This window comes from Pempheris klunzingeri, chromosome 5 (genome assembly GCF_042242105.1).
Source record: "Pempheris klunzingeri isolate RE-2024b chromosome 5, fPemKlu1.hap1, whole genome shotgun sequence".
NCBI classification, from domain to species: domain Eukaryota; kingdom Metazoa; phylum Chordata; class Actinopteri; order Acropomatiformes; family Pempheridae; genus Pempheris; species Pempheris klunzingeri.
This window is the reverse complement of record NC_092016.1, coordinates 25,090,808-25,117,642: the sequence shown is the minus strand read 5'-3', so window position 1 is coordinate 25,117,642 and position 26,835 is coordinate 25,090,808. Positions and strand designations below refer to the sequence as shown.

General features: G+C 42.6%; 1 protein-coding gene across 1 annotated transcript in view; it reads left to right on the top strand.

Annotated features, from left to right (window-relative positions):
* Window positions 1-26,835, top strand: part of ppfibp2b (PPFIA binding protein 2b) — a 66,632-nt gene that overhangs the window by 27,328 nt on the left and 12,469 nt on the right. The window contains exons 4-9 of the mRNA XM_070830632.1: window positions 9,169-9,255; window positions 11,821-11,934; window positions 15,917-16,066; window positions 22,138-22,365; window positions 23,333-23,425; window positions 26,466-26,577. Of these exons, the coding sequence (XP_070686733.1) occupies window positions 9,169-9,255; window positions 11,821-11,934; window positions 15,917-16,066; window positions 22,138-22,365; window positions 23,333-23,425; window positions 26,466-26,577 (784 nt within the window). The remainder of the gene's footprint in view (window positions 1-9,168; window positions 9,256-11,820; window positions 11,935-15,916; window positions 16,067-22,137; window positions 22,366-23,332; window positions 23,426-26,465; window positions 26,578-26,835) is intronic.

Below are 26,835 nucleotides of genomic sequence, written 5' to 3'. Positions count from 1 at the left end.
ATAAAAGAGCAGATGGGTTTACAATTAGTATTCACTGGGATTTTATGCCCCCACACACTAAACAAACCTGCACCTCAGAGTCTGCGTCCAGAAATGGCCAGAGAGTAAAATGAAAAGTTGAAGAAAATTCAACATTAGCTGCTGATTATACAGCATGTCTCTGTTTACTAGTGTGGCTGCTGCAAATTGTGTCTTCTATCATCTGAGTATAGAGAGATGACGGCAAGCAAGAAAGGTCCACAGCCTGACTAAAACTATGGCTGTTGTGGTTCATTTCTGCAAAATCCAGGATTAAGTTTAGAGTCAACGTTCTTTTATGTTCACTGACATTGTTTCTTAGATTCTTGCCTCAGAAGTATCTGTGCGTGTACATGGCTCAAGTATGGTTCAAGTTAGGGAAAGGTCGTGGTTATGGCAAATAAAGTACGGTGAGGGTCAGACAACAAGAGCACTTTGCTCAGGTTAGGTAAAGATGATTACAGTTAATGAAACAGCAGGGGGTGGGGTCAGCAGCACTGAAAAAGTGCTTTTTACGAAACATTCAGCCGCCTCCAAAGGGACTATTTCTCTAGTGGAAAGCAGTTCCGGTGAAAACTGTTCATGTGGCTTGTAAATCTCACGAGGAGATGAACAAAAGCTAGCAGATGATCAAGGCAGTTAATATGTAAGGTTGGCTCCACTGTCTCCTCCTTCCTGCTCCTCCCTGCTGACCTAGAGGAATGGGATCAAAGACGCTCATGCTCTACAATTAGTCTGCACCCTGTGGGCTTCTCTCCAGGGATGCTTCACGGTGAAACACACACACACACACACACACACACACACACTCACACAGACACACACATGTAAACACAGGAAGCATCATAAGTGTATTATTGGCAGGAAGTTGTGATGCCCTGTGACTGTGATGCACTCATTACAGCTGATGCAGACTTCAGAAGCTGTTCCTGTTTCTGAGTTGAGGATGTTTGAGTTTCCCCAAACTTAGTCAAACACAATATGTTTGAGACAGTAAAAGACAGCATCTATATATTTTCAGCATCTGTGTACAGAAACCAGCTAGTTGACGTGATTTTTTTCCCAGTAGCACTGAGGGCCAGCAAAGTGGGACAAATCTGAATTCTCGCACATGTGGCTTTTATCAACATTTTCACATCATGCTACTCATCTCATTAAAAGGTCATTCAGCTAGAACTCAAAACTGTAGTCTGTCTGCCTTCTCGTCCAGATTCAGATGTCTCTGGCCATTTGGGGACAGTGTAACAAGCTGTAATCGCAATATGGATACTTTATGTCCTTTATAAAGTTAATTCTGCTAATATGTAAGGAAACGGTTACCTATTTACACAACCAGCAGACACCGAGCAACATGGTCATTCTTTTGGATTCAAGTTTGGGGTCTCCACCAGCTCATGAGAGAAACATGTGGCTCTGAGCAGGTAAATGTTCCAATTTTATCACTTGCTAGTCGACGTTGCCTGGGCTGGGCAGATAGTGTAAGGCTTGATCAGAGGTTTTTGTTGAAAACAGTTGCCTGCTGTGCCTGGAAACACGGCTGACTAGAGCAGCAAGAGTGAACCAAGATGCACAAGATGACACAAACACCAAAACAATGGGCCTAAGGACACTAAAAGCTCTGTAGAATTGAGGGGAACTGCAGAGTTGGCCGATAATTCTTTGTAGGTTTATCTCTTATTTAGAGCATTACATTTTTTCATATGGGTAATTACTGATAAAATTACTGAATGTGATACAAGACAGGGCACTTTACATATACTAACTTTAATCAACTATAAAGGTATCTCTGATTTTTGTGACACCTTGACGGTGAAGCCTAAATTGATTCTATAAGCGATTTAAATATTTGGATTCAACAAGCAGATTCAGTACTGGATAACATGTCATGTGACATAGTTACATGTTGTTTGACCCATCAATAGTCATTCTCTCATAGTCGTTCATGCTGTAAGACGGACACAGCCAGCTCTGCACAGAATGCACTGCTCTAAGTATCCATGTACGTGATCTACACATGTGCAGTCAATGCAGTTGTAGGTATGTACAGTCTACTCATGAATTTGGGGCGGCACAGATTTACCTCGTGGACGTGACCAAATAAGGAGGTGTGCTCTCTGATGTCTGCTCTGCTGGTGCTCATCAGAGGTCCACAACACAATAACCAACACACACACACACACACACAATACACAGGAACACTTGGTTTATGTATGACTTATTTTAAGACACTCTTACAAGCATATAATCTACAGAGCAGCAGATCGTGTGCGTCTGTGTGTCTGTGTGTGTGTGTGTGTGTGTGTGTGTGTGTCTGTGTGCGTGTGTGTGAGTGAATTAAGACAATTTGTCATTCAGACAAATGGCTGACATTGTTATGGTGAATGGTTTTGTAAAATACACAGGAAATGGAAACCTGAGCTAATGGCTTTAAACATGAAGATGATAAGACACAGAAAGACAGACAGATCGGGGGGGGGTGCAGAGCGTGTTGTGAAGTCTCCCGGCACTGTGACTGTAACTTAATTAAAAGCGAGGGGGAGAAAGCTGGCATGGTTTGTGTTTGTGCTGACATTACAGTGTGTTGCTGCTTTGTTCACGTGTCTGACATCAGATGCTGCTGGTTTAGTCTGTGTGTGTGTGTGTGTGTGTGTGTGTGTGTATGTGCGTGTATGTATGCATATGTGTGTGTGTGTGTGTGTGTGTGTGTGTGTGTGTGTGTGTATGTGCGTGTATGTATGCATATGTGTGTGTGTGTGTGTGTGTGTGTGTGTGTGTGTGTATGTATATGCATGGAAAAAATAGAGAGAGAGAGAGAGAGAGAGAAAGAGAGTATGAGCCAAGACCCAAGACACAAACAGATGACAGAGAAAGAAGAAAAACAGTAAACCCTCCCACCACTCCCCTCCTTTCTGGGCTTGGCCATTTGTCTGTCAGACGGACCTCAGCAGGGAGAGAGAAGAAAAGAGGGGGAGTGTTACAGAAGGGAGGAAAAGAGAGAGAGGGAGTTGGGGAAGAAAAAGAACAACTGGAGGTTAAAAGAGGAGAACAGAAGGAAAAATGCAACTAGTCCCACCAGAAGAGGGAAAGAGAGGAGGGTGTGGAGGAGGCAGCGAGTGTCCGGTGAAAGGAGAGATAAGTGGGAGAGGGAGGGAGCATAAAGTGGGGAGAAAGTAGGGAAAGAGAGAGAGAGAAGTTGTGGTACTAAAGAAGGACAGGAAAGAGAGAAGTACTGTAGAAGGAGGGGGACAAAACGGGGGGGGGAGGTTGTCCCACTCAGAAGGCAGAGATCGTAAAGCGTCCTCCTCCACAGCTGTGAACATTGCAGACACACACACTCACACTCACACACAATTACATGACAGTGCTCACATGTTACAGCAGTCCGCAAACTCAAGAATCCACTCTGACTTTGTCCGGTCTGTGGGCTGTGCTTCCACACACACACACACACACACACACACTCACACACACACTCGCACGCAGTGTGGTAGAGTTGGACAAAAACACAGAGGGAGCAGGCAGGGCAGCGATGGGCTGGGAGCATGGAGACTCCCATTGACTTCTACAGGCACTTCTCCTGGCTCAAGAAGGTGAGCACGCTGAGGTTTCATTTGACTCTTTTGTGGTTCTTTTTTCTTGTCCATGTCTTCCTTTGTGTCACATTCCCTTGGAAAAGGGAGCAGAGCAATGTTTAGAAGAAAAAGGGGAAGCTCCTGAAACAAGATTATCACTCCAGCTCAGATGCATCTTATTGTCCTGTTCTTATTGTGTTATTTCCCAGCGGCAGAAAGTTTTCTGATGTAATTTCCGTCAGCTCAAGAGCTGGGCTGCATCCTCAACTTGTTGCAGTGTTCCTAGGGCGTGTGTGTGTGTGTGTGTGTGTGTGTGTGTGTGTGTGTGTGTGTGTGTGTGTGTGTGTGTGTGTGTGTGGAGTCACACAACACACAGACTGTGTTATCAGATTAGAAGTATTATCCATCAGCTGATTGTTGTTGACAAAGCAGTGATCCTGCTGGATTCAATCAGAGAGAGACTTTGCCAGCATGATCTGTGCTGCTGTTACGACATGCGCTCTCAGGAATAAGAGTCTTGAGCTTGGACTATGTTTGAGTTGTCTCTGAGTCACATGAGCAGATTATCATAGATAGGAAGCAGGGCCCTGCCAAGTATGTGTCATGTTATCAGATGACTTTACTTTGGGCTTCAGGACTCTAATATATGCTTGTTTATGTATCATACATTCACACAGTGACCTTCACAGACCGCTCTAACTATACTTTGAATCAACTATTCAGGCTGTAAGAATCTCTGACACAGAAGTGTGTAAAATATCGTTTATCGTGCAGTGATTTTGTTTGGAAAAATTCATTAACTGTGTGACCTATTCTATAAATCTACACTAAATATTCACATGTTTGCAAAAAGCTGGTCAGCTATCAACTATTGTGACAATCAGTTCTTCTGTTGGTGATACAGAGTAACTAAAAAAACCGAGATGGTATCTCGTACAACCAGCACAGTTTGGTAATATTTCTTTCTCAAAAATGTGTGTGTCAGACTAAAGTGGTACGTAACGACGTGACCAGAACAATGTCACAGGCAGCATAGGCAAGTGGACGTTAACCTGCAGGCTGCTGGTGCTAGCACTGCTAGCTGTGTGCAGGAAAACAGCATGACATCTGTTGCTACTGTACTATCACAACATAGCAAATGTATGCAATGCCACAGGAAAAAAATGCTGTTCACTGTTCACACTTGATTCAATAGAATGTTTTGGAGAATAAAACTGAACAAAAATTTTACTTTAGTAATGGGTAACAAAATTGCAGGCTGATTCCAATCTGAACAAATAGAAATCCAGACACGCCAAACCCACTCTTTGTCTCTTCAGGGAAACTATTTGGCTTTTACTGCTGGTTAGCTGCGTGTGAGTGCAGTGCTTTCACCTTTATTTCCTGTCATAGAGAAAGCCCACTTGTTTCAGTGACAACCATGTCTTTCCTGTGGTTTTACAATGGTTTGTTGCTCCCTTTAACAGCAGCTTTGTCACTCTGTGTAGCACGATTAAGCATTTAGAGCATGATTGAACATGTTTAGACCAACACTATCAAGAAAAGTATCTTTCAGTCTAAACTTAAATCTGCAGATGCAGTAAATGACAACTGTCAAGAATGCCACCAACTCGCCTTCAAATCCACTCTGCACACTGTTGTCTGATTGTCAAGCTGTGTGGACATAAAATTGAATTGGACTCCCTTTTAAATTAGATTTCGAGACACAGCAATGTGACTAGAGACCACCTAAGCTAATGTGTTCCACATGCTCCAGGGACAAATCAAATCAACACTCTCCACTGAATTTAGGGGCAATGAGGAATTTAAGAAAATGTTGTTTCCTTCTACAGAAACAGTGTTTTTATTCAAAGTAGGAAAATTAGGTTTTGGTTGCAGAGGAACAGTATGACTGTAGAAAAAGCTGTCCCAACAAAGTGATTCTGTTTAAAGTGTTGATTAAAAACCAAAAGCAGCTCCAGTTACTGTATATATTGTAATTGCTGTGTATTTACAGTAAAAGAGACTTTTATATACAGCTTTATTGTGTTTGTATGTGAATCATCAAAAGTAGGTGCTGTCCTGTATGGTGTCATGCATTCTTAGACACTGGGATCATATACAGCACAGTATGTCACCAGGAGTCCCACCCATTCCACTGGCCAGAGACTTTACTGTGGAAACTCAGAACACTGTACAGCAAATACCACAAGATACACAAGTGTCTTTATGCAGAATAGATACATACAATGATATAAACTGTAACTATAGAGGCAGATACCTTCAACTACTGCCATTTATCTCACATACAACCTTTACTATTTGGTCTGCTGCAGGAAAGGGTACTTCTTGACCAAAGGATAAACAACATGTTTGTTGAACTTCTCTGCCTCCCCCTCCCTTACCCCAGTAGTCCACCAGGCAATGACACATAGATCCAGACTGGCCTGCTTTCCTTTATCAGCCCTTTCAAGCACTGTGACACCTCCCCGAAATGGCCGTGCCTCTTCCCTCTGATGGAAATATCTGTGATTACAGCATATTATAAATACTTGCTGACTTCTTCCACAGTCGCACTGTAACAGGCCTAAAACTGGAGCAAACCTAAATATTAGCAGTTGGTTACTGTAAGCTCACACTGCCAATTATGGAGACTGTGGTGACACTTAATCAGTTAATCCAAACATGGCCTCAGTAAACTCTTTTGGTGTCACACTTTCTTTCTCTCCTCCCCCTCTGCTTCATTGTCTCTGTTTAGTTTACAGCATGTTAATAGGTTTAATGTGTCCATATGGTCAGTGTCAGGTGGTCCAGTCAGTATACATCCTCTGAACTCAGACAGATCAGCAAGGATTACCTGCTGATTTTAGTCTGCGTTCTTAGACTCAGAGAGGTGTATGGCTAACTCAATATGTTTTACATTGTGTGTACTTTGGCTAACAAGCCAAAGTTGTATCTTCTCATCCATGTAATGAAATGTAATATGGCCATGAAACTGTCAGCAGGGTGCGAACCATTGCGCTCCTCTTTTTTGGGTAACACTGTTGGTGGTAAAACTTTCTACAGTTACAGAGCATCAGATAAGAGATTGAACTAAAAGCCTGAAATTCAGGTGTTTACATTCTTCTCTTCAAAACTGGGTCATCGTCATAATGGCAGGAAGGGCCTCTTATAAGTAATTACAGCTACACTGAGCACATATTTAGGGTCCAGGCTTTTTGTATCCTTATATCTGGACAGCCAAACTATTTTAGGTGGTGTGTTTTGGCCATAGTTCAGACTAAATGAATGTATGACATAAACAAACACTGATGAATTAACTATATGAACAAAAAGTAATCATGGTTGAGGTAATTGGTAGCTGCCATTTCACACCACGCTGTTAATAGTAGCATTTCTTAAAATCTGTTTACCCCATAAATTTGGCCACCAGTAATTTTTGCCATTATCTATTCATTAAGTCATAATTGCTAACTTGTTAGCAAACAGTTGATCATACATCCAGTAGACATCGAGCAACAGTCATTTGGAATTGACCCAGTCCAATATTCACTCTTCTTTCAGGTCTGTTTTGGTCTCCACCAGCTCCTGTTTAGCAGCTACATGCTCCACTCTGTTCGCCAGCTTATCACTATCTTTTCTTTTTTTCTTTTATTTTTATCTTTGTCTGTATTCTGTTTGGTTCTGAGCAGGTAGTGTACAATGGGTTTTCTTTCTGGAAACAGCTGCTTGCTGCAGCTGGAAATGAGGTTGATGAGAGCAAAAGAGTGAAGTTAAGTTGTAGGCTGTAAACCCAATGAGCTAGAACGTCCTGTAGAGCTGAGGGGATCTGCAGAGTTGAGTGATGCTTCTCTGTGGATGTCACACTAGATAATCATTTGATTCATTAGTTATATAGAATATTGATTAATGCAGCTTTAAATTTCAGTTAGTGTCAAAATTATTCATGAAAAGGTTGAGATTAAAAAAGTCTAAGTTTGGCAGAGCTACAACATGATGTTCCCAGCTTGCTTTAAGTTTTTTTTTAATGTAGACAGATATTTATAATCACTCTGGATAAATGTAGTTCTAATGACATTGAGAATTTATGAGCATATGGCATGTAAAGGGTCTTTTGAGCTCTCCCTCTGCTCTGGAGCTGAGAGAAGCAGAAACCATCATCTTATCAAGTCCAGGCTCCATAGCTGGATAATGTTTTCCTCTTTCTCAGTTTCCCTGTGAACAGCAGCAGCAGCAGCAGGCTGAGGAGTCAAGGAGTCAGCAGTACTGGACACTCAAAGACAGGATAATCTGACTCTTTAGAGAGAAATGGAAACTCTACTGAATACATCATTTAAGCCTAACATCATTTCAAATAGTTCTGCTTGATTTCCATTTTTACTTCCTGAGTTGCGGAACACATAATTCTGCCATAACCTTAATAGCAAGGGACTGGCAAAAGAGCTTCTGACCAAAAGGAAAAATCTCTTTCACAGTGTTTGCCTAAATGCATATTACAAAGTATTTCTATTTCTAGACACAGTCTGACACAGCTTTACTCCCACTTGTCGTGGGGCCGCTAAAGAATATCCATATCTGTTTATTTCAGGCGATGTTTTGTTGGCCTCTGAGAGGTCAGAGATGAGGCTGGTACAGTATGTTCCTCTGAAAATCATAACACAAGCCTCAGAAAAAAAAAGGCGTACTGTTCTTTTACTGCTGCGCTAATTCTGGGTAGTCAGATAAGTCAGATGATCTTTCATAACTCCTCATCATGTGCTTTATGAAAAAGTCTTTATTTGAACAGCAACAGCTCTGTCAGGTCCCTGTGCAGGAGTCAGGCAGCAGTTTAGCTCAGACTAGTCCTCACTGGATCAGCATACCATTAATACACTGCAAAGATCAGTAACACTCTCTCTCTTCTGCTGGTAGAGTAACTGCTCTTTACCTCCCATAGTATAAGGGATTCATGAAAGACTTGACAGTAATTCTGGGGAAAATGTGTGACAGCACAGCTTCTTCCAGCAGCCACAGGCCAGAGGGGTGTAACAGGAAGAAAATAAGACATCATTTCGTTTGCTGTCTGAATCTCCAAACAACTAATACACACTCCCTATAGTCCCTATAAAAAGTATTCACTTGCCCCAGGGCCTTTTCATATTTTACGACCTGGAATCAATATTTAATTTTTATGATGTTATGTGATTTCGTGTGGCTTTTTTGACACTGATCAACACTAACAACATCATTTAATGCTTAAGTGGATGGATATCAATAAATATCAGCATTACATTGGTCTAATGACATTGGAAACTTTGATATATTTCTTTTGCTCATGGCTCTATTTTAGTAACCCTCAGATTTCTTTTATTCAGTGACCTATTTTATGTATTGAAAAGATATCATTCATTTGCTGCCTGAAGCTCCAGACAAAGAAATACAGTCCCTATAAAAATGTTCATAAAAAGTATTTTACCCCTTTTAGTTTTTGATGATCTCCCAAATCATGACTCAGCCAACTGTGGTTAAGAATACATTTTGCAGATTTTGGTTTAAGGACTTGCTCTCACAAATAAAATATCGGTTTACTTCATTTTTGTTTTTCCACGCCTTCATCCAGGTGAACCTGTGTTCTCCAGTCAACAATGAAACCTACCAAGAACGACTGCTCCGCCTAGAGGGGGACAAGGAGTCTCTGGTGCTACAGGTCAGAACTGACTGTGTGTGTGTGTGTGTGTTTGTCACTTATATAACTGAGTGTGAGACTGCACAAACGGTAAACTACACCAGTTTGTTCTCGTTGAGGCTATTCATGCTCATATCATAGAACTTTAAAAGTAATCAGCTGCTTTTAATAGCCTCGTAATCTAAAATGCACACCATGAAGTCACCTGGTGCCTAGTTCGATTTCAGCTGCAAACGTGAGTTGCATGCCACCCCCTGCCTCTTCTCCCACGTTTCCTGTCAATCTCAAATTAAAGAAACATTTCGCCATGAGAAAATACACCACTGCGCTGATTCAACTGTAAGATTGGCAGTCGAATCAGGCTCCTTTGATTCAGTCGTCGAACGGTCGACTGTTGGGTGTCACCCTACTGAAAAGACTGTCTGTCTGTGCAGTTAAGAGGTGCAAATATTATTAAAATTGTTTGTGAAACAGGTTCTGCATGACCAGAGAAAAAGGGCTCTTCCCTTTTACTCAAAAGGTAAAAATCCTGCAACACCCAGAATGCACTGCGCTGCTATCCTTACTTACTGACGGTGCTTGGCTCTAGATTGTGGCAGCCTCCTCGTCCTCCATACACCATCACCATCTTCCACACTGGTTTCTGGTTCGTAAAAGTTGCCTTGAATGTCTGATTCCAGCTTTAAACTATTAAAATTGCTTTCTTTCAACGTGCGCATGCAAAAAAGCGAAAGTGCAATCTGTTGTTTGAACATCAGCCTCAGAGCCAGCAAAATGGAGGACTTTTGCTGGTAAATGATAACGGAGCTCTGGGTGCAGTTAAAGAAAGTTAAACGTTAGTCATTTGCATATCTTACCCACATTGTAATGGTACAAAGCTGGTTGAATATCAAAAAGTGGCCAACACATAGCTTTCTGCATCTACACTAGAACCATCCCAGAACACAAAGAGAATCATAATTATGTTTCTAGTGTGGTTTTGACACAATTACTTGGATCCACACTATGAGTAAATGAGCCTGGGATTTGTCTGGAAGGATTGGTGCCACACTGGAAAAACATCTTTGTTTCTGGTCTGTAATCTTAGTACTTTAGATATATCATGTTATTTCATAACAAAACATGCCCAGACACTTTGAGACTGTCTGAGCGTGTTTTCACTGATGACTTTCACAGTAACCACCAACATCAGCTCTACCGTGGTAAAGCAGATTATACATCTGCTCAATATGATGTCAACAGGCTCTCTCTGCTCTTAGATCACTTAAATAGCAGGGCCATACACACAATCTGCCTTTCCGTTCCCCCTATTTAATTTGCAGGTGTGTGTGTGTGCGTGTGTGTGTGTTGTACTCTGGGTTAGCTGATGTGAGTGGATCTTTTTTAAATGTTGATTTTAAAGTGCACCGCCCCCCCCCCCCCCCCCCCCCGGGTGACTCATGTTCACAAAGTTGTCATAAAGTCCATATCTCCGCGCGGTCACACACACGCCTACTACTTACACATTCCTCCTGCGAGACCTGCTGTGATTGGTTGATGTACAAGCTGACTGGGGCCTACTTTTCCTGACAGAAGATTTAACTGGCTGTTGACAGGTTGGCCCCCTTCAAGGCTCTTTGCTTAACTTTCTCCCCACCTGCCTCTCCTTCAGGACTCTGTTTATGTCAGGCTTCATTTTACTTCAGTGTGTCTGTGTTAACAAACACACGCGCTCTGTGTTTAGTGACTAACTTTCACCTCCATTTGTGTGTGTGTGTGACTTGGCCGTGGAGCAGAAGAGGTAAGAGACTCTGTTGAACATGAGGAGTTTATACTACTCTTATAAATGTATTGTCTTTGTGGTTCTCGTAAATAACGGTTTATTGCACATCCAGGACATTTATCAGGTACTAGTCAGATACACGGTGCCAAATACACCCAGGATCTTAGATGTTACTCATTCATTCATTTGCTCACTTGTTTGTGTTTCACCAAGTCGTTCTTAGTAAGCACAGGCACTCATATCCTCTCAAACGCCCTTCTTCCCTTGTTTTCTTTGTAGTCTGGATTGTGATTCATTTTGAGCCAGAAAGTTTGCAGGGGATTGTTGCCAGAGAGCTGAGAGACAGGACGTCGCTGCAGGGGTAAAAATCAGGAGAGCTGAAGTGGCAGAGAATCAGCTGCTGTCAGAGGGATTCGGTATAGTTTAGTAGAAGAGGAAAATTGTAGTGTGCGTGTGTGTGTGTGGGAGAAAGATGTTTGGCAAGAGGTGAGTGTGTTGTCAGGGAGATTATAGTAAATGTGCAATGCATTCCTGAGTGGCAGACTGCTGAGTAAATGTGTGCTGTTTTGGAGATGAGCTGTGCCAGGATGGATGTGTGTTTGTGTGTGGAATGAAGGAAGAGACATGGTGATGTGGGTATGAAGTTACATTTATTTTGGGTCCCTGTGTGTGTGTGTGTGTGTGTGTGTGTATAAAAAATTGCCGCTACATAATTGTGTCTGTTTCGTCACGTGAATGTGGAACATAAATGTATCTGCGTTTGGCCAATTCCGCTCCGTGTCTCAGCATGTTTCTTAATAGACAATGAATGTGTCACCCAATAGGTGAGCGTTCTGACTGACCAGGTGGAGGCCCAGGGAGAGAAGATCAGAGACCTAGAAAGCTCTCTGGAGGAACACCGTCAAAAACTGGCCTCCACAGAGGAGATGCTGCAACAGGTGAGGCGCGCACGCACACACACACACACACACACACACACACACACACACACACACACACAAACTGAAATGTAAAAAGTCTCACCGTGATGTGAAGTAATGGCATTAGCATGATCGTCCTTGCCAGCTGTTGAACAGGCTGTACACATGGAGGAGTGGTTGAATACTGGAAGAGGTAAGGTGGTAAATGAATAAATAAAGGAGTGGCACACTGTTTCATTCAGACAATATTCCAGCTTTACACTGTTGGCATCCTCTGACTCATCCCCTTCAGTTATGTGGGGACTTTAACACCAACAGCCAGAACAAAGAGATTTGACAGGTCAAAGCTCAGCATTACACTGTGTTTCTTACGTTGTTAGTAGATAAGACAGTGTTTACTCTTAAAACAAACTGAGTTTGAAGGTGACCTTTTGGAGCCTGTGGACGGACTGCTTACCACTTTTGTATTTTGAAGCACCAATATTGGCTTTGCATCACAAGCATGTTCAGAGCTAAAGTGTATTGTTGTTCGTTCAGTAGGGTATTATTAGCTTAATGTAAGAAACAAACTAGAATGAACAAGAACATCACCGGAGCAGAGTTTCCCTGTAAAACTAAAGGAACATCTTTAACATGGCACTGCTGGTCAGGTCAGGTTTATGCCTTCCTGTAACCCTGTGTCACAAGCATGTCTGACAGGGTTTACCAAAGAATAGGCCTGACTAATTAACAGTATGTGATGAAATGTGCTGTCACAACAGATAACATGGGATTCTGAAGTTTGAAAACTAGTAGATGATTGTTTTAATGTGTGTTTGAGGCACAGGTGGATGTCAGACATGGACATTGCGGAGTTCTACGTTTCTACACTTTTGGGTGAAAACCATCTATCTGCAGAATCACCCATGAATGATGGGGGGATTTTAATCATTACATTCAAAGCTGTGATCTTAGTTGCTGTGGATCCACCACCGATGATAATAGTTCTCAGGAACTATTGGATGCACTGACGTAAAATCTGTACAAATCTCTTCTTTGTGTTTAATTCTAATTTGCAAATGTTAACATGCTAAAAGGCTAAGCTAAGATGAAGCTGTTGTGAACGTGGAAAGTATTGCATAACATCACCATGTTAGCATTTTCATTGTGAGCATGTTAGCATAACCCCAGCCTTTAGCTTACAGCAGCACTGTGCAGCTTCACAGAGCCACTGGTGTGGCTGCGGACTCTTCGTCTTGTTCTCTGGATCTCCAGGAGCTGAGTGTAGATTGTGTGAAGGCTCTCGTCTTTTTATCAGTATTAGGTCAGCACCACTCTGAACAAAGCCAGCACTACTAGAAGCTGCAAGTAACTCCTACTGCTACACACCTTTACTTATTTGCCAGTATTAAGCAGCGTGAAACACTGAATGTCTTCAAGTTGTTCCTGTTGATTTATTTGACGTCATTAATGAGGCAAACTCGTGAGATCTGCCAAGTTGGACACAACAAGGCCACAGCTTTGTGTATCACAGAATCAACCCTCTGTCTGGACTCCTCAACAGGCTCTTTGTCCTCCTGGTTGTCAAGAAAACGACAAAAAGGCCACAGCCCTGAAATAAATAACCGACTAGCTGTGACGTTTATCATTTTCATCCAGCTAGTTTTTATAATTTACTGATTTATGCAATCTGCACCGACAACCGTTCTAAGCACACTACAGGGATGGAAAAGAGGCTCTTCAGTTTGTGGTTGTGTGTTAGTGTAAACTATGTGTGTGTTTGTGTGCGTTTCACAGCTAATGACTGCTGGTCAAATAGCTGATATGATACGAGATGTTTGCTGGGAGAGATCTAGGAGTGTGCCGAAAGATAACGCTCCTCTGGCTCCTGGGTTTGTGTGTCAGTTGTGTTGTATTGTGTTGCCTTTTTTGATTATTTATCATCTCCTGTTTCTTTTAAATCTTCTCAACATGTAATTATAATAATAGCAAGTTTAAAGCATTTAAAAGGTGACAACATGTCTGCGGCAGGATGCCCTCCATTTGTGTCACTGCCACTTTCTTTATTGTATTTATTGTGTTTGAGTGAGAGAGAAGAGGAGAGAGCCATGTAGCATTATGTGTTAGCGCTGCAGGGCTGCTACTTGCAGTGGAAGCCTCAACTAATCTAATAAGAAATCGTCCTTAGTCAGCACACACACACAGTACAGTGTTCTCATGTTAGAGGGGATCCACCCACACATCTAGTTATACTGGGACTACATGTCCTTCTGTGCTTTTATTTAGAATACATGCAGTGCATACACACACTCACACACACACACACACACAATCACCACTGCCTGCAAAATCAACTCTCAAAATCACAAAAATTGGTGCACGATTGTCATTATTATTAATTAAATGTCAACAATTCTGGACTGCATTTCTTCTGGGTTTAACTCATAAATGCAAAAGCTATATGACAGCTGAACCTTTTAGCCCGTGTCAGGTGTTGGATGATGATTTTCCGGGCCCACAACTTCACTGCTTCACTTCAGCCTCACCACTCTCATCAGTCTTGCTCTGATGAGCCCACAGTACACTACCTGCTCAGCACCAAACAGCAGACAGACAAAGTTAGCGACTAGCTGGTGAACAAAACGCTAAGTAATGCACTGCTGTGGACGGGGGCAGCTCCCAAAGTGCGTATTTAGAATCTTTCGACCGCTTTACCATGCTGTCAGACGGCCCTTTCTGACTTGGAACTTTAAAAGATCTGAAATATCCCTTTTAGAACCGTAAGTCCAGATCTGAGATCTGTTTTGTAACTGTGTCCGTTTAGTTTTAGGAGATGAGGGCAGTCTCTTTAAAGAGGTCTATAAATGCTGTAGAGAGGATGATAATTTGTCACATGCTGCTCCTCATAATTAAAGGAAAGCAAATGTCAGGCAGCTGAGCTGTGGGCCGTGACCGCAGAGTTCTGATAAATTACCTCTAAAGACTGTGGCTTATCCTGCTGTAAGTGACACTAGAGTTAGATTGCAAGCTGACAGTCAGCTGCCATAACTAAGCAGATTCTGTGTGTGTTTGATGTCTGTGTGTGTGTGTGTGTGTGTGTGTATGTGGTTGCTGAGCTGGAGTAATTATGGGGTTTTAGCTGTCTGTCTGTGGCTGTGGTGTTGACACATTTGTTTACCACGTGATCTTACCATTTGGACAGTATGGTGTCCCTCTGTGGTCAAAGAGAGGTGTCTCAAATGTGTTTAATGTGGCATCCGTGCATCCTTTATGAAGAAAAGGAAAAGCATATTAACCTCTCTTCATTGACTTTTTTTTTCTCAAGGACAAAACAATACACATGGTGCAATCAGTAGTTTTTAGTTATTATCTTTTAGTTCAAATGACCAGCGAGAAGGATGGCTCAGCACCAAAGCTTTGTGCCCCACCTAGACCTGGTTTATCAAACTAGTGTTTTGCCTGGTTTATCAACAAGAACGGTGTTAGAAGATGAATGTCAGATGCTTAAACAACAATCCAAAGCAACTTAAGTTTGAGTTTAGAGAAGAGGAAGTGGGATTATGAGTCGTTCAGATGAGGAAACGAAAGCAACAGACACACTGAGAGTTGGTAAAGAGATGTGTGCTTTATGTGACTCGGAGAAAAAACACTTCACGTTCGATGGCCCCCTCCCTCTTGTCTCGCTCTCTTTTAGACACACTTTCTTTTTCGCTCTCCCATACCAAAGGAGCACAGAGATGTATTAATAGAGTCCCTTGCTCGCCTATGTGTGTGAGTGTGTATATTTAGCTTTGTGGGGTCTGGGCCCCCAGCCTTGCCTGCTTGGTCAGTGTGGGAAGAACATTCTGCCGAGTGGAGTAGCATGCTGGCTTCTCTCTGTCTCTGCGTTGGTCTCAGATCTTGTGTGTGTGTGTGTGTGTGTGTGTGTGTTTAACGTTATGTACAGAGGTGTTTTTTTTAAAAGCTGCTCATGTTGTTGTTTTCCAGGCTCCTAACTAATGTCTGTGTGTGTTTCTCCCAGGAGCTGATGAGCAGGACCTCCCTGGAGACTCAGAAGCTGGATCTGATGGACGAGGTGTCGTACCTCAAACTGAAGCTGGTCAGCATGGAGGAGGCACACAGCAACACACACCAACAAGACCAGGCGGACACAAAGCAGAACAAAGCTGAGGTATGAAAGTCAACAAACCTGTGTGTGTGAGTCTGTGTGTTTCACAAAGCTCAAAAAAGTAGGTTTCTGACCATATATGCGTATATACCATTGATCTATTGTTGAATAAAATATCCAGTTCTACTTGGGTACAATAATGGTCAGGTTAGGGGTTTAATCTCCACCTAGACCTCATATGACCCAAAATGCACAACTTTAAAAATGATACAGATGTTTTTCCATTGTTGTTAAAACATGGCGGAGAAAGACGAGCCTTAATCTGTTCCACACTTACACATGCTGAAAATATATTTGGCATATTTCTTCAGTACATTCCATCAGGGATTATTTAGGGACATATGGGCTTTTGTTTCTCCTCGACATGCTGTATGAGGATGTATGTCAGTTGTTTTTCCGCCCTCAGTGTTTTCACTGTCTCTGAGCCAAAGGGACAACATTGGCTGCTGTGGTCACACTAATCCCCCACAACCCCACAATCCCCCCCAAACTACATGGTTTCCCAGAAACAGAGCCGGCCCCATCGGGGTTTTTGACAAGAGGACACAGGCACAAAGGGGGTTTTTGGTACAAAAAATATATATAATAATTTCCTGGATTACTTGTAAATTGTTATCTGCAAGCTCTGCTTTTGAACTTTTTCTGCAACTATTTTCACTGAGGTCAAATGTGAGGAGGTTCCATGATGTTTTTAAGCTGTCCTTCTCCGTCGCACAATGAAACAGTGGTCCTTTTTTCTTTGGATTTTGTGTGCAGGAGTGAAATGCATCACTTGCTAGGTAGCAACGGATATTTCTCCCAGGAAGGAGTGACTTTCTAAATATGCATACATGTCTATTAACTTGAAAAGTCACAGTTGAATTACTTACTATATGATTTGAATATTGGAATACATGGAAGAAATTCCCCTTAACTTTAGTTTGCATGAACTCTGTGGCCGGTAGCAGATGATCCAACTAAAGAAACGTGTGATTGGTGGAAAGTGTGTTCGATGTGACGTGTGTTAGATGTCTGTTCACAGGTCTGTTATCAGCCTCAGGGTTGCCAGCTGGTCATTGTAGAAGTGACAACTAATTTACACAGGGCATGGACTATGTCAAAGCTAACACTGTGCAATACCTGCAAAAACAAATTACATGAAAATCATCAATACATTCTGAATGACATTGTGAACATGACATTCTGAATAATCCAAGCTGATGGGAAGATACATTTCTATATAGTTTGTGTGTCAGGATCCTACTAATATAGGGACATGTAACTAAAGTGGTAAATATGCTTAATATTCATTCCAATTTTCCTTAAAACCTAGTTGTGAAGTGTGAGTACTTCACTGATTTAGCATTGCATTCCTATATCACTGTTGGATCCACAATGGACAGTTTTATTCTGCTCATTGTTCTATCTTGTAAAGACGTTGTGTCTACATTGCTCACAATGCAACCTGACTACCAACACTTGGGTCAGGGATTCAGTGTGTGGAGCACCAGTAGCAGCTAATGTAGCCTGGATCCTCAAGCAAAGCTGAGGAGCAGCCTACAGAGAAAACTCACTTCTTTCTAACACGCCACACTCTGATTTTTCTCATTTTCAAACTTCTGCTTTGTCTTCTGCTCCAGCTGACAGTGAATCAGGTAAATCGTTTGAGGCAGTTTCTTAGACACAGCTTTGTGGCTACAAAAGACCTCATGCAACTTATCTTCACATGTGCAGTTATTCCCCAACACTTGTAAACTGACTTTGATTCGTCTCCGTTAAACTATAATGCCACTATAATCTTTTTCCCTGCCACTGTAGAGGGGAACAAACTGCAAGATAGCAACAAACAGCAAGGTAACTGTTACAACCTGTTACATGTGGTGTCTTTTATGTTTGTTTTTTTTTCCATTACAGCAAATGTTCTACATGTTGGGCTTTCCCACAATTCTTTGCCAGCACTAAGTGAAAATCATCCAGTAACAGTCAAAGTCAGATCAATTTCCCAACACCATATTGCAGCCAGATCTGTCACCCAGTTAATAAACAGACAAACAGTGAAAACCTTCCCCCATCCAGCTTCACTGGCACAGGTAATAATGAAATGTGTCTGGATGAGATTCAAGCTTCAGTGCTGAAGCTCTGAAACAAGCCAGAACACATCAAACAGTCGCTCCAGACCGTTTCAACAACAACCTGCAGACAGCCAGACAGGCAGACAGCTGACACCAAACCAGAAAGTCAACACTGCAAAAAATGCCCCTCTTAACAAGGCATTTAGGCATTCAGAGTGTTGAGTTGATGCCCCTTACAATAGAATACTGACTTCTACTTTGGAGTCCCTGAAAAGATGTTTTCTCCAGTCAGAACATTTGCATCAAATCTGATGACAGTTTTTGTTAAACCCTTAAGTGTTGCTTATTTAATCAAGAATATTTAATCTTGCAACAAAATATTTTAAATCTTTTGCAGTGTACTCCAGCAGGCCACCCTCAAACACTCAAACACTGTTTGTTAGTGTCTCAGATTCCCAAATCTGCATTATATCCAGTGGAAGTACAATAGCACTTCAGTCCTAGTGCGTGCTGTGAAACTGTCATTTGAAAGTGAATATCTGAAGGCTGCCGCTGTTGTTTAACCAGAAATAGCTGTTATATTGCTTTCATCAAAGCCACCAGATTTCTTTGACAAAAACGGTCATTTTGACATTTTAATGAATTGGTTTGGATCCGAACTAACCCTTTAAAACACCCAAAGTCATACAAAAAAAAAACTAACTAACTAATTGAGGCAGCGCAGACCAGCAACTCCCATGGTCTGCGACGTAAATTAAAACTAAACCTAGTTCTCCTTTGAAATGTTGTTTCTCGCTGATCTTATTCACACATAATGGCATGTACACACACACAGACACACAAGTCTAGCTGAGCAGTCGTTGCTTGTCTTTACTAGTTTCTTAGTGGGGACTTTGTTCATTGTGGCACCCAGCTGCCTCCCCACTGGCACTATAAGATACCAGAGCTGCTCTCGTGGTTTATCCCTTTGTGCGGGTGGGCGTGTGTGTGTGTGTATAACAATCTCTCAAAGCATCCTGCACTCAGAGCCGTGCTTACGTTGAATAAACAGGATACAGCATTTGTGACACGCAGAGGCTCGTGTTCTGCACACACACAACAAGGTGGAACGTGATAAGCATCAGCAGAAGTAGACAGAGAGGGAGAGGGCTCAACACGAGAGAGAGAGGGCCGAGGAAAGGAAGAGAGGGAACAGACGGACAAGATGAGAGGCCGTAACGGACAGATGGAAAGATGAGAAGTGGCAGGATGCACTGTGGAAATATATTGTTTTCTGTCCTGCATGGCACTCACACAAAATGAACATACAGGACATTCACACTACAAATCCAGCAGGACACAACTGTCTGTGTGTGATCTGACTCTTCCAGTAACATTTTCTGCCTCAGCAAAGCTCACATGGAAACATGATTCCGAACTTAAAGTAATCTTAGCAGTTGATTTCAAATTCTTTTCAGCCAGGAATAAACCAATAATGAAAAGGATCCTTAAATTTGCCAACTTAGAGGTGCAAAAAGCAGTGAGACAAAACAAGTCTACTGTTAAGCCAGATTACCTTTAGCACCTTATTAAGAGGTTAAACTGAGACCAAGCACCCCTGAAATGCCTCATTTCTTCATTGTACTGCAAACGTCATGTAAAACGATGGTAAATGGAGTAAGTAGAGATTGGTCTGGAAAGTGCGATGCACGTCAGAGACAGTATGACTAATAATTATACCTGTTGCTCGCCCACCCAAATCACACCACCCAGTAGGAAGCTGCCCACCTCTGAGTCAGTTTCCGTTCAAGGTCGTGGCGTCTTTAGGAGGAAGACTTCCTTCCCACTGTCTTCTAGTGCCTGCTCATGTGGGCATTCTTCATTCTTTTGAATTCTTAAGTTGTTGAATACATAAAAATGTATCGACTGATTGACTGACATACAGTATATTACCAAGTAGCACCCTAGATCTAGTTTGAAAACCGACATCATATTGTTACAGCTGAATGTTTCTGCCTCGGTATAAATAACCACATTCATTCTGTCAGGTGTTTGTCTTAAATAGAGAAGTGTTGTCTGAGCACACTTTTTTCTTTCATTTCCTTTAGTCTGATTAAACGGCTGGTTCAGGGATCACAAGGCTGCTTCTCTCAGCTTTAGGCTGTCCATCAGTCCTGCCTCTGTGGTGTCTAACAGAGCTGTTTCTACAATGACAAGCTGATGCTTAGTTGGTTTAGTAATGAGATACTGTGTCTGATCTACTACTAAACATGCAAACACACCCTAATCCATCATGTCCGATGTACAGCGGTTGTGTTTTGCTATGGTCGTGTTACGATGGCAACTAACAGTGGTCTACATTTTTGTCAGCAAAGTGTGTGTGTGTGTGTCTGTGTGTGTGTGTGTGTCTGTGTGTGTGTGTGGTTAGGAACAGCTGCAAGGCTCCGGTCGGCTGGCAGGAGGAATGGCAGGCATCCATTCTGAGCATTCTTGAGGGCCAAACACTTTCACCTCAGGAAACCACACACAAACTCACGGCTGACTGATGAACACTTTGAGTTACTAAAACAACAGCTTTTTAGGGAAAGGATTTGAAAAGGATGACCAAGCATTTTTTGTTTCATGTAACTGGCTGTGAAAAGATTTCACAAGTCCAAGAGTTGTGAAATTCTCCGGCCATAAACATAAACCCTTTATTTATATAAATGCAGTGAAAAGTTGTGTTCCTCTGTCTGTCTGCAGCTCCCCTGTCTAAATTCTGGGTCATGGTCCTGTTTCAGGGAGGAGCAATGATATCAAGGTTTAGCCTGTAAAGGTCCACTGACAGACAGATGACATCAGTGAGTGTACTTTTGGAGAGTACCTTTTAGCAAAGTTAAATTTATTGATTAAAACAACACAACAATGCATCCGTTTGCCATTCTAAGGAGTCTGTGGCTTAATTGTGGAATGTGAGTGCTTAACATGACCATCTGAGGGTGAAAAACAAAGAAAAGAGCACCACTTACGCCTTGGCAACCTCCTCAAGTGTGGTCATTATGTTGATATTGTGCAAAATGTGAAGAACCCAAGGCAGATATTCCAATGTTGGACAGGAATCTGGTATGATCACTCCACTCCCCCCAAGAGTGCAACCACGACCCCTAACAGAAGGTGTTAGCTTTCTCACCTCTGCTTTCCAAACTCTACTGGACTGTGTTTTCTGCAGTAAACTCATCGCTCTTTTCCTGACAGTCAAAAGGGGTGTGTGTGTGTGTGTGTGTGTGTGTGTGTGTGTGTGTGTGTGTGTGTGTGTGTGTGTGTGTGTGTGTGTGTGTGTGTGTGTGTGTGTGTGTGTGTGTGTGTGTGTGTGTGTGTGTGTGTGTGTGTGTGTGTGTGTGTGTGTGTGTGTGTGTGTGTGTGCTGAGTTGTATGATTGAGCACGTATCTGTATCTCACACTATTTCAACAATGTGAGACGGTGAGGCTTGATGCCTTGGCTGCATCTGTCTCACACACTCTCACTGGCCAAACACTGACTCATTTTGTCGAGGGATATAACATGCTGCATAGTTGTTTTACTGTTCAGAGTAAAAAGTTTCTGCATGTTTTTGACGTTGTTACTTTGGGGTTCTTCAGTGGTGTTGTATGGGTCATGTGTCACTCTTGTCTCCCATTAATTAGGGACTTTTTTTTAGGATTTGTCCAACTTTTCTCTCCCTCAACTTCAGACAGGTCTTCATTATCCAGTGGCAATTTCCTCTTCTGCGCTATTTTTTGCAGTTAATATTTTACAATATTTTGTTTAGATGTTTGAGTTTTTTCTGTGACGTTTTGAGTTTCATCAGTAACATCAAGATATGGAAGCGAGCATTTCCAAATAGACTACATTACCAGATAAGTTAATGTCTGATTCTCCTCTCCTCTCCTCTCCTCTCCTCTCCTCTCCTCTCCTCTCCTCTCCTCTCATCTTACTTGAACTCCTTCCTCTTTTCTTCTCTCCATCTCACCAATTCATCTCTTCCACTGCCCTCCACTTGTCCTCCATCGCTCCATCCCTCCCAGTGTGTGGTAAATCTCATCAGTGAGCTCCAGGAGCAGATGTGCAGGTTTCAGGAGGAGATCAGCACTCGTATCCAGGAGAAACGTGCCCTGGAGGAGAGGGAGGCTCAGCAGGGGGAGCCCAGTGGCAGCCAAGCCCAGGGCCACAGCCCTCAGGTCGGGTTAGCCGGCTCAGACCTGAGCCAGTCTGGCTCTGACGCCTGGATGCACAATGGAGGACAGACTGTACACGTAGGGAGTCTTGATGGATGAACTCATCCTCCCCTCCTTCCCCATCATTTCTTCTCTTCTTCTCCTCTCCCTTTTAACCAGTCCACACACCACCCGGTATTTGGAAATGTCCACAGAATCAAACTAACAACCTCTCTTGTAGTGTGTCTGTGTGTGTACTGCAGGACATCGGGGTCACGCTCTACTCTACGTTCTTGCAGATATGGAGACTTTGATTGATATTCCAAATACTTCCAAACACTTTAGGGGTTATTAAGCTTTCTGAAGCTAAGTCAGTAAAAATAAAGTAAAATAAGGAGCTATTACCACCAGTAGCATGACCCACTGTAATTGTTTGCAGTTAAATGCTAAGAGCATAGTAACGCAGAAACATGCACCTTTTTCAGCCTAACTCCTCAAGTATTTGAAGCATTTGGAAAAAAAAAATTTCAGCCCTGATGTGGATTCTGTCTTCATAAATCCTTTAAATTGGGTTTTGGACCAGGTGTTGTGTTTTTATTTGATTTGACGTGGTTTGCTTGCATGACAGTGGTTCCTCCCTCTACTAACAAAGTTTACATCTGTCCATTTCCTCCTGCACTGACTAGGTGGATGGGTTATGTAAATGTTCCTGTGATAATGTGTAATGCTCTACAAGGTTTCCCTTGGACAATGACAATGTGCAACAGACAGATGTGCAGCCTGGATGGCTTTCAGACTTGTTCTGGGTCCTCAGGTTCATCCCTTTCCTGGTTGTTGATAACTGCACGCTGTGGTATCTGTTTCAGGAGGATCATGTTTCCTATATTAACCACTGTACAGTACAGCCCTGGAGACCTTTATAACTGCACTTAATGTGAACCTGATGTTTGAATACCCTCCTGTCTGTATGTCGGCATGTGTACAGTTCAGTAATGTTGTTCATTTTGACATTTAGATGTGAAGAAAACATTTAAGTAAAAGATGCTCTATTTTGGTTTTCCCACAGGATTTGCTACAAGAAGTGAAGTGGTTGAAGAGCAAAGTGGAGGAGCTGGAGGGAGAGAAGGGCCAGTATGAGAGGAAACTAAGAGGCACCAAGGTACTTATAAAGCTACCGCGTAGCACATGCTTTACATCTCCATGATCAGCCAACCTGAGCCTGGTTACACATGTACTCATATGTTGTGTCCGCTATGACTAACTGCTGTATATAAAACCCGCCTCCCAAAGCCCATTTCCCAAAAAGTGGAACTGTTCCTTAAAGTATCCAGGTTACAGTTGGCTTTCTGCAACAGCCTCCCTTAAATAAACCCAGTTTCCATATTCAGGATAGGGTGCTAGAGAAACCTTTCCATCCTATGTTCCTGGAAGATGCCAACTCCTCATCTGCTGTTTACATACAGCGTACACAAGTGTATGACAAAGACTGTAGAATGGGAAAGACCGAAGACTGAGCTGAAGAATAAAAAGTTAAAGCAGCAGTGTGTGATTTATAGCGAACACCAGCTTGCATTGGCCTGCAGCTCACTCAAGCGTATGTGTCACATTTTCACAGCAGAGAGTGATGAAGTGGCTAATTAGAGAATCTAGAAGAGATCTAGTGAGTCTGCAGGCTGCAGTCTTCCTTGTGTCAGGACATAGTAGCACCTCATGTCCTGTGATCTCGTCATGTGGACTGTGTCAACCTTCATCACCTTAATATATATACGGGACAGTGTGATGTTTCTCACTTTGATTTAACCTCCGAAAATCTAATGAACTTTTACATTTCTATAAAGGAAAAATACTATTGTTTACATATTTGTTATTTATCTGCATCACTTTTTATTGAAGCTTTAACGGTAAACAAAATGTTCTTCTGATTTTTAAAAACCCGTCTCTCCTAACACATTGTCTGTTATTGGTTAATGTGAAGGAGTCATGGAGGTCAGACTGTCATTGCTTTCTCTGTGCTTACAGTGCTTCCTTCCTCCTCTCTCTCCTTCACTCTTTATCTGCATCCTCTCTTCTTCTCTATTAACCCCTCTCTGCTGCTTGCTCTCTCCACTTTTTTCCGCTCTCCTTTTCTTCCTCGTCATCTCTAAATCACCCCCCGTCATTACCCTCTTCCTGTGTCTCTGCTCTCTCTAGCTCTCTATCTCTTACTCTCTCCATGTGTGTTACCAGTCGCTCATGACCCAGCTGTCCAGCCTCAAGCTGACTGTGGAGCACACACAGCTGGAGAAGCAGCACTGGGAGGAGCGCTGGCGAAGCGCACAGGTGCCTCCTCTTCCTCCTTCTCTTCCTCCTCTTCTGCCTCTTGCTCTTGTTGCTTGTCGCTTCTGTGCTTGTTCCTCTCCTCTGATAAATACGGAGTCCTTTCCTAATCCTCTGCCTCCCTCTGTCCTCTTCCAAGCCAGTGATCCCCATTTGCACTTGTGCTTCTCCCCTTCTTCCTAATCACGAATCACAAATAATAATAATGAACACACCAAACATTTGGACAAGAAAAAGCCACACATGCTCATGTATCGGTGTGCAGAAGCAGAAAAGTCAAATCCATCCCTCTTCTTCCGACTGCCTTTCTCCCTTTTTGTCTGTCTGTTTGCATGGAATCACCATGATTGTCATGTGAATGCATACGTTTATATTTAATATTACCCAGATTAGATCATTATTGCTCTCTCTTTCAAAGTCTGCAGCTAAAGGTGCACCAGCAGGCAGTGAGGTGTACCTTGACAGTGTATTAGACTTGACCATCATGTTTGTCAGCTCCGTGCTATTTAATGGCCTTGAATGCACAAAGCTGAAACACTTCAAACTAATAACTTGAGAGTCTCTCTGAGTTATCCTGTGCCTCCGCCCACTTCACTACTGCATTGTGCTACTATAGAGGGCTTCTAGGCTTCTCTGGCCCGTAGCCTTTTATCACGAGGCAGCTGCAGGAGGTGTTAAGTTTGCATTTATAGCATGCCACCATTGTAAACGTGCAAGTCTGTGCACACACCTGTTTTCCCACACCTGTTGTCTGCAGCTGTTGTTCTTCAGCAGCTTTGTCCCTATTGTGTGTTATTCTTCTATCTTCAACTCGGAACAGGTTGTCAAAAAAACACACCAAGCCCTCTGTTCTCAAATTAGGTGTATGCAAAGTCAAGCTCAAAATGGACCAACTGAATTTATCAGTTGTATTAACCAGAGGTGCTAACTTCATATTTTTTGGCATTTTTGTCCTTTATTTGGTTGCTGAGAGGAGAGATGATACGAATAAACATGTAACAAAAGCCCTGGACATGCTTGATGCATTTTCGCTTTGATTGGACAGTCAGTGTTATCAAGGAAGATGGCAAATAAGGGGAGAGACGGGGAGCGGGGGGGATGATAATAGGCTACGAAGGTGTTTGGCTGGAATAAACTAGGGACATTGCAGCACCAAAACCGTAAACATATTCTTTGATTCATCAGAGGTGGAAAAAGCATTGGCCAAGTCCTTCGCTTAGTCAGTCACATTAGAGTCATCAAGGACACATTAATAGAGATGCTGGGCAGCCCCAGTGACACTCCTCTTTCAGATACAAAATACTGTGTCCCTTGTACCTGAGTGCTGGTGTTGTCTTGTAGTTGGCTGTAAGTAGATATGGACAGAACTGGGGACAATCCGACAAACTGTTACTTGTTTTGAAATGTCTGCACCCCATGAAGTGCTAAAAGTAGACGTGGTGATTTAACAAAAAGAAAAAAACTGCATGAGAAGCCCGATGGTGGAGCTCTGTGAATCGTGGGTTTCAGCACATTTTCAAATAGTTGTCTTGTATTCTCATCACAACATGACATCAGCAAGCAAAGTGTGATGATCTGGCCCTGCTTTATTTGTTGTTGGACTTTGAGTATCTGGTTTGTTTTCCCGGTTCCCAGCTCACAGTGCTGTCTAACTTCATTATTCGAATGATTTGACAACAGTTCTCACCTCATTCCATGTGACTGGTGACTCTCAACAATGAAACACACAGAACATAAAATCTGAGCCTTTCCATCAGCCAGTAGACCTTGTAATAAAATACTGGACACTCTTAGTCCAGTTGCCTTGCACTTAAGCTCTTGGATACCCAATGACCTGGAAGACTGACACAGTTCACGGACGTGCGCTCTGCCTTTCTCCACAGGCAGAAATCTCAGAGCTGCAGCAGCTCCTGGCCTCCAAAGACGCTGAGATCGAATGCCTGCAGACCCAGCTGCTGGCCAGAGGCGGCACAGCCAATGACAGCGCAGAGAGAGGTACACAGCAGCGAACAGTCCGACCCGTCAATCACTTCAGATCCACATCTGTTAGTGCAGACGTGTGTGTGAGAGCCAGCGATACGCATGTCTGTCAACTCCAATTACTGTAACATCTAATTGACATGTCCTCTCTCCTCTGCTGTATACTTGACTTGTTTCTGACTCTCTGCTGCCCTCTGCTGTAGAGGAGGTGTATGTCAAGCAGCTGATTAACAAATGTAAGGCATGGTGTGCTGTTGGTGCGGGTCTGATTTT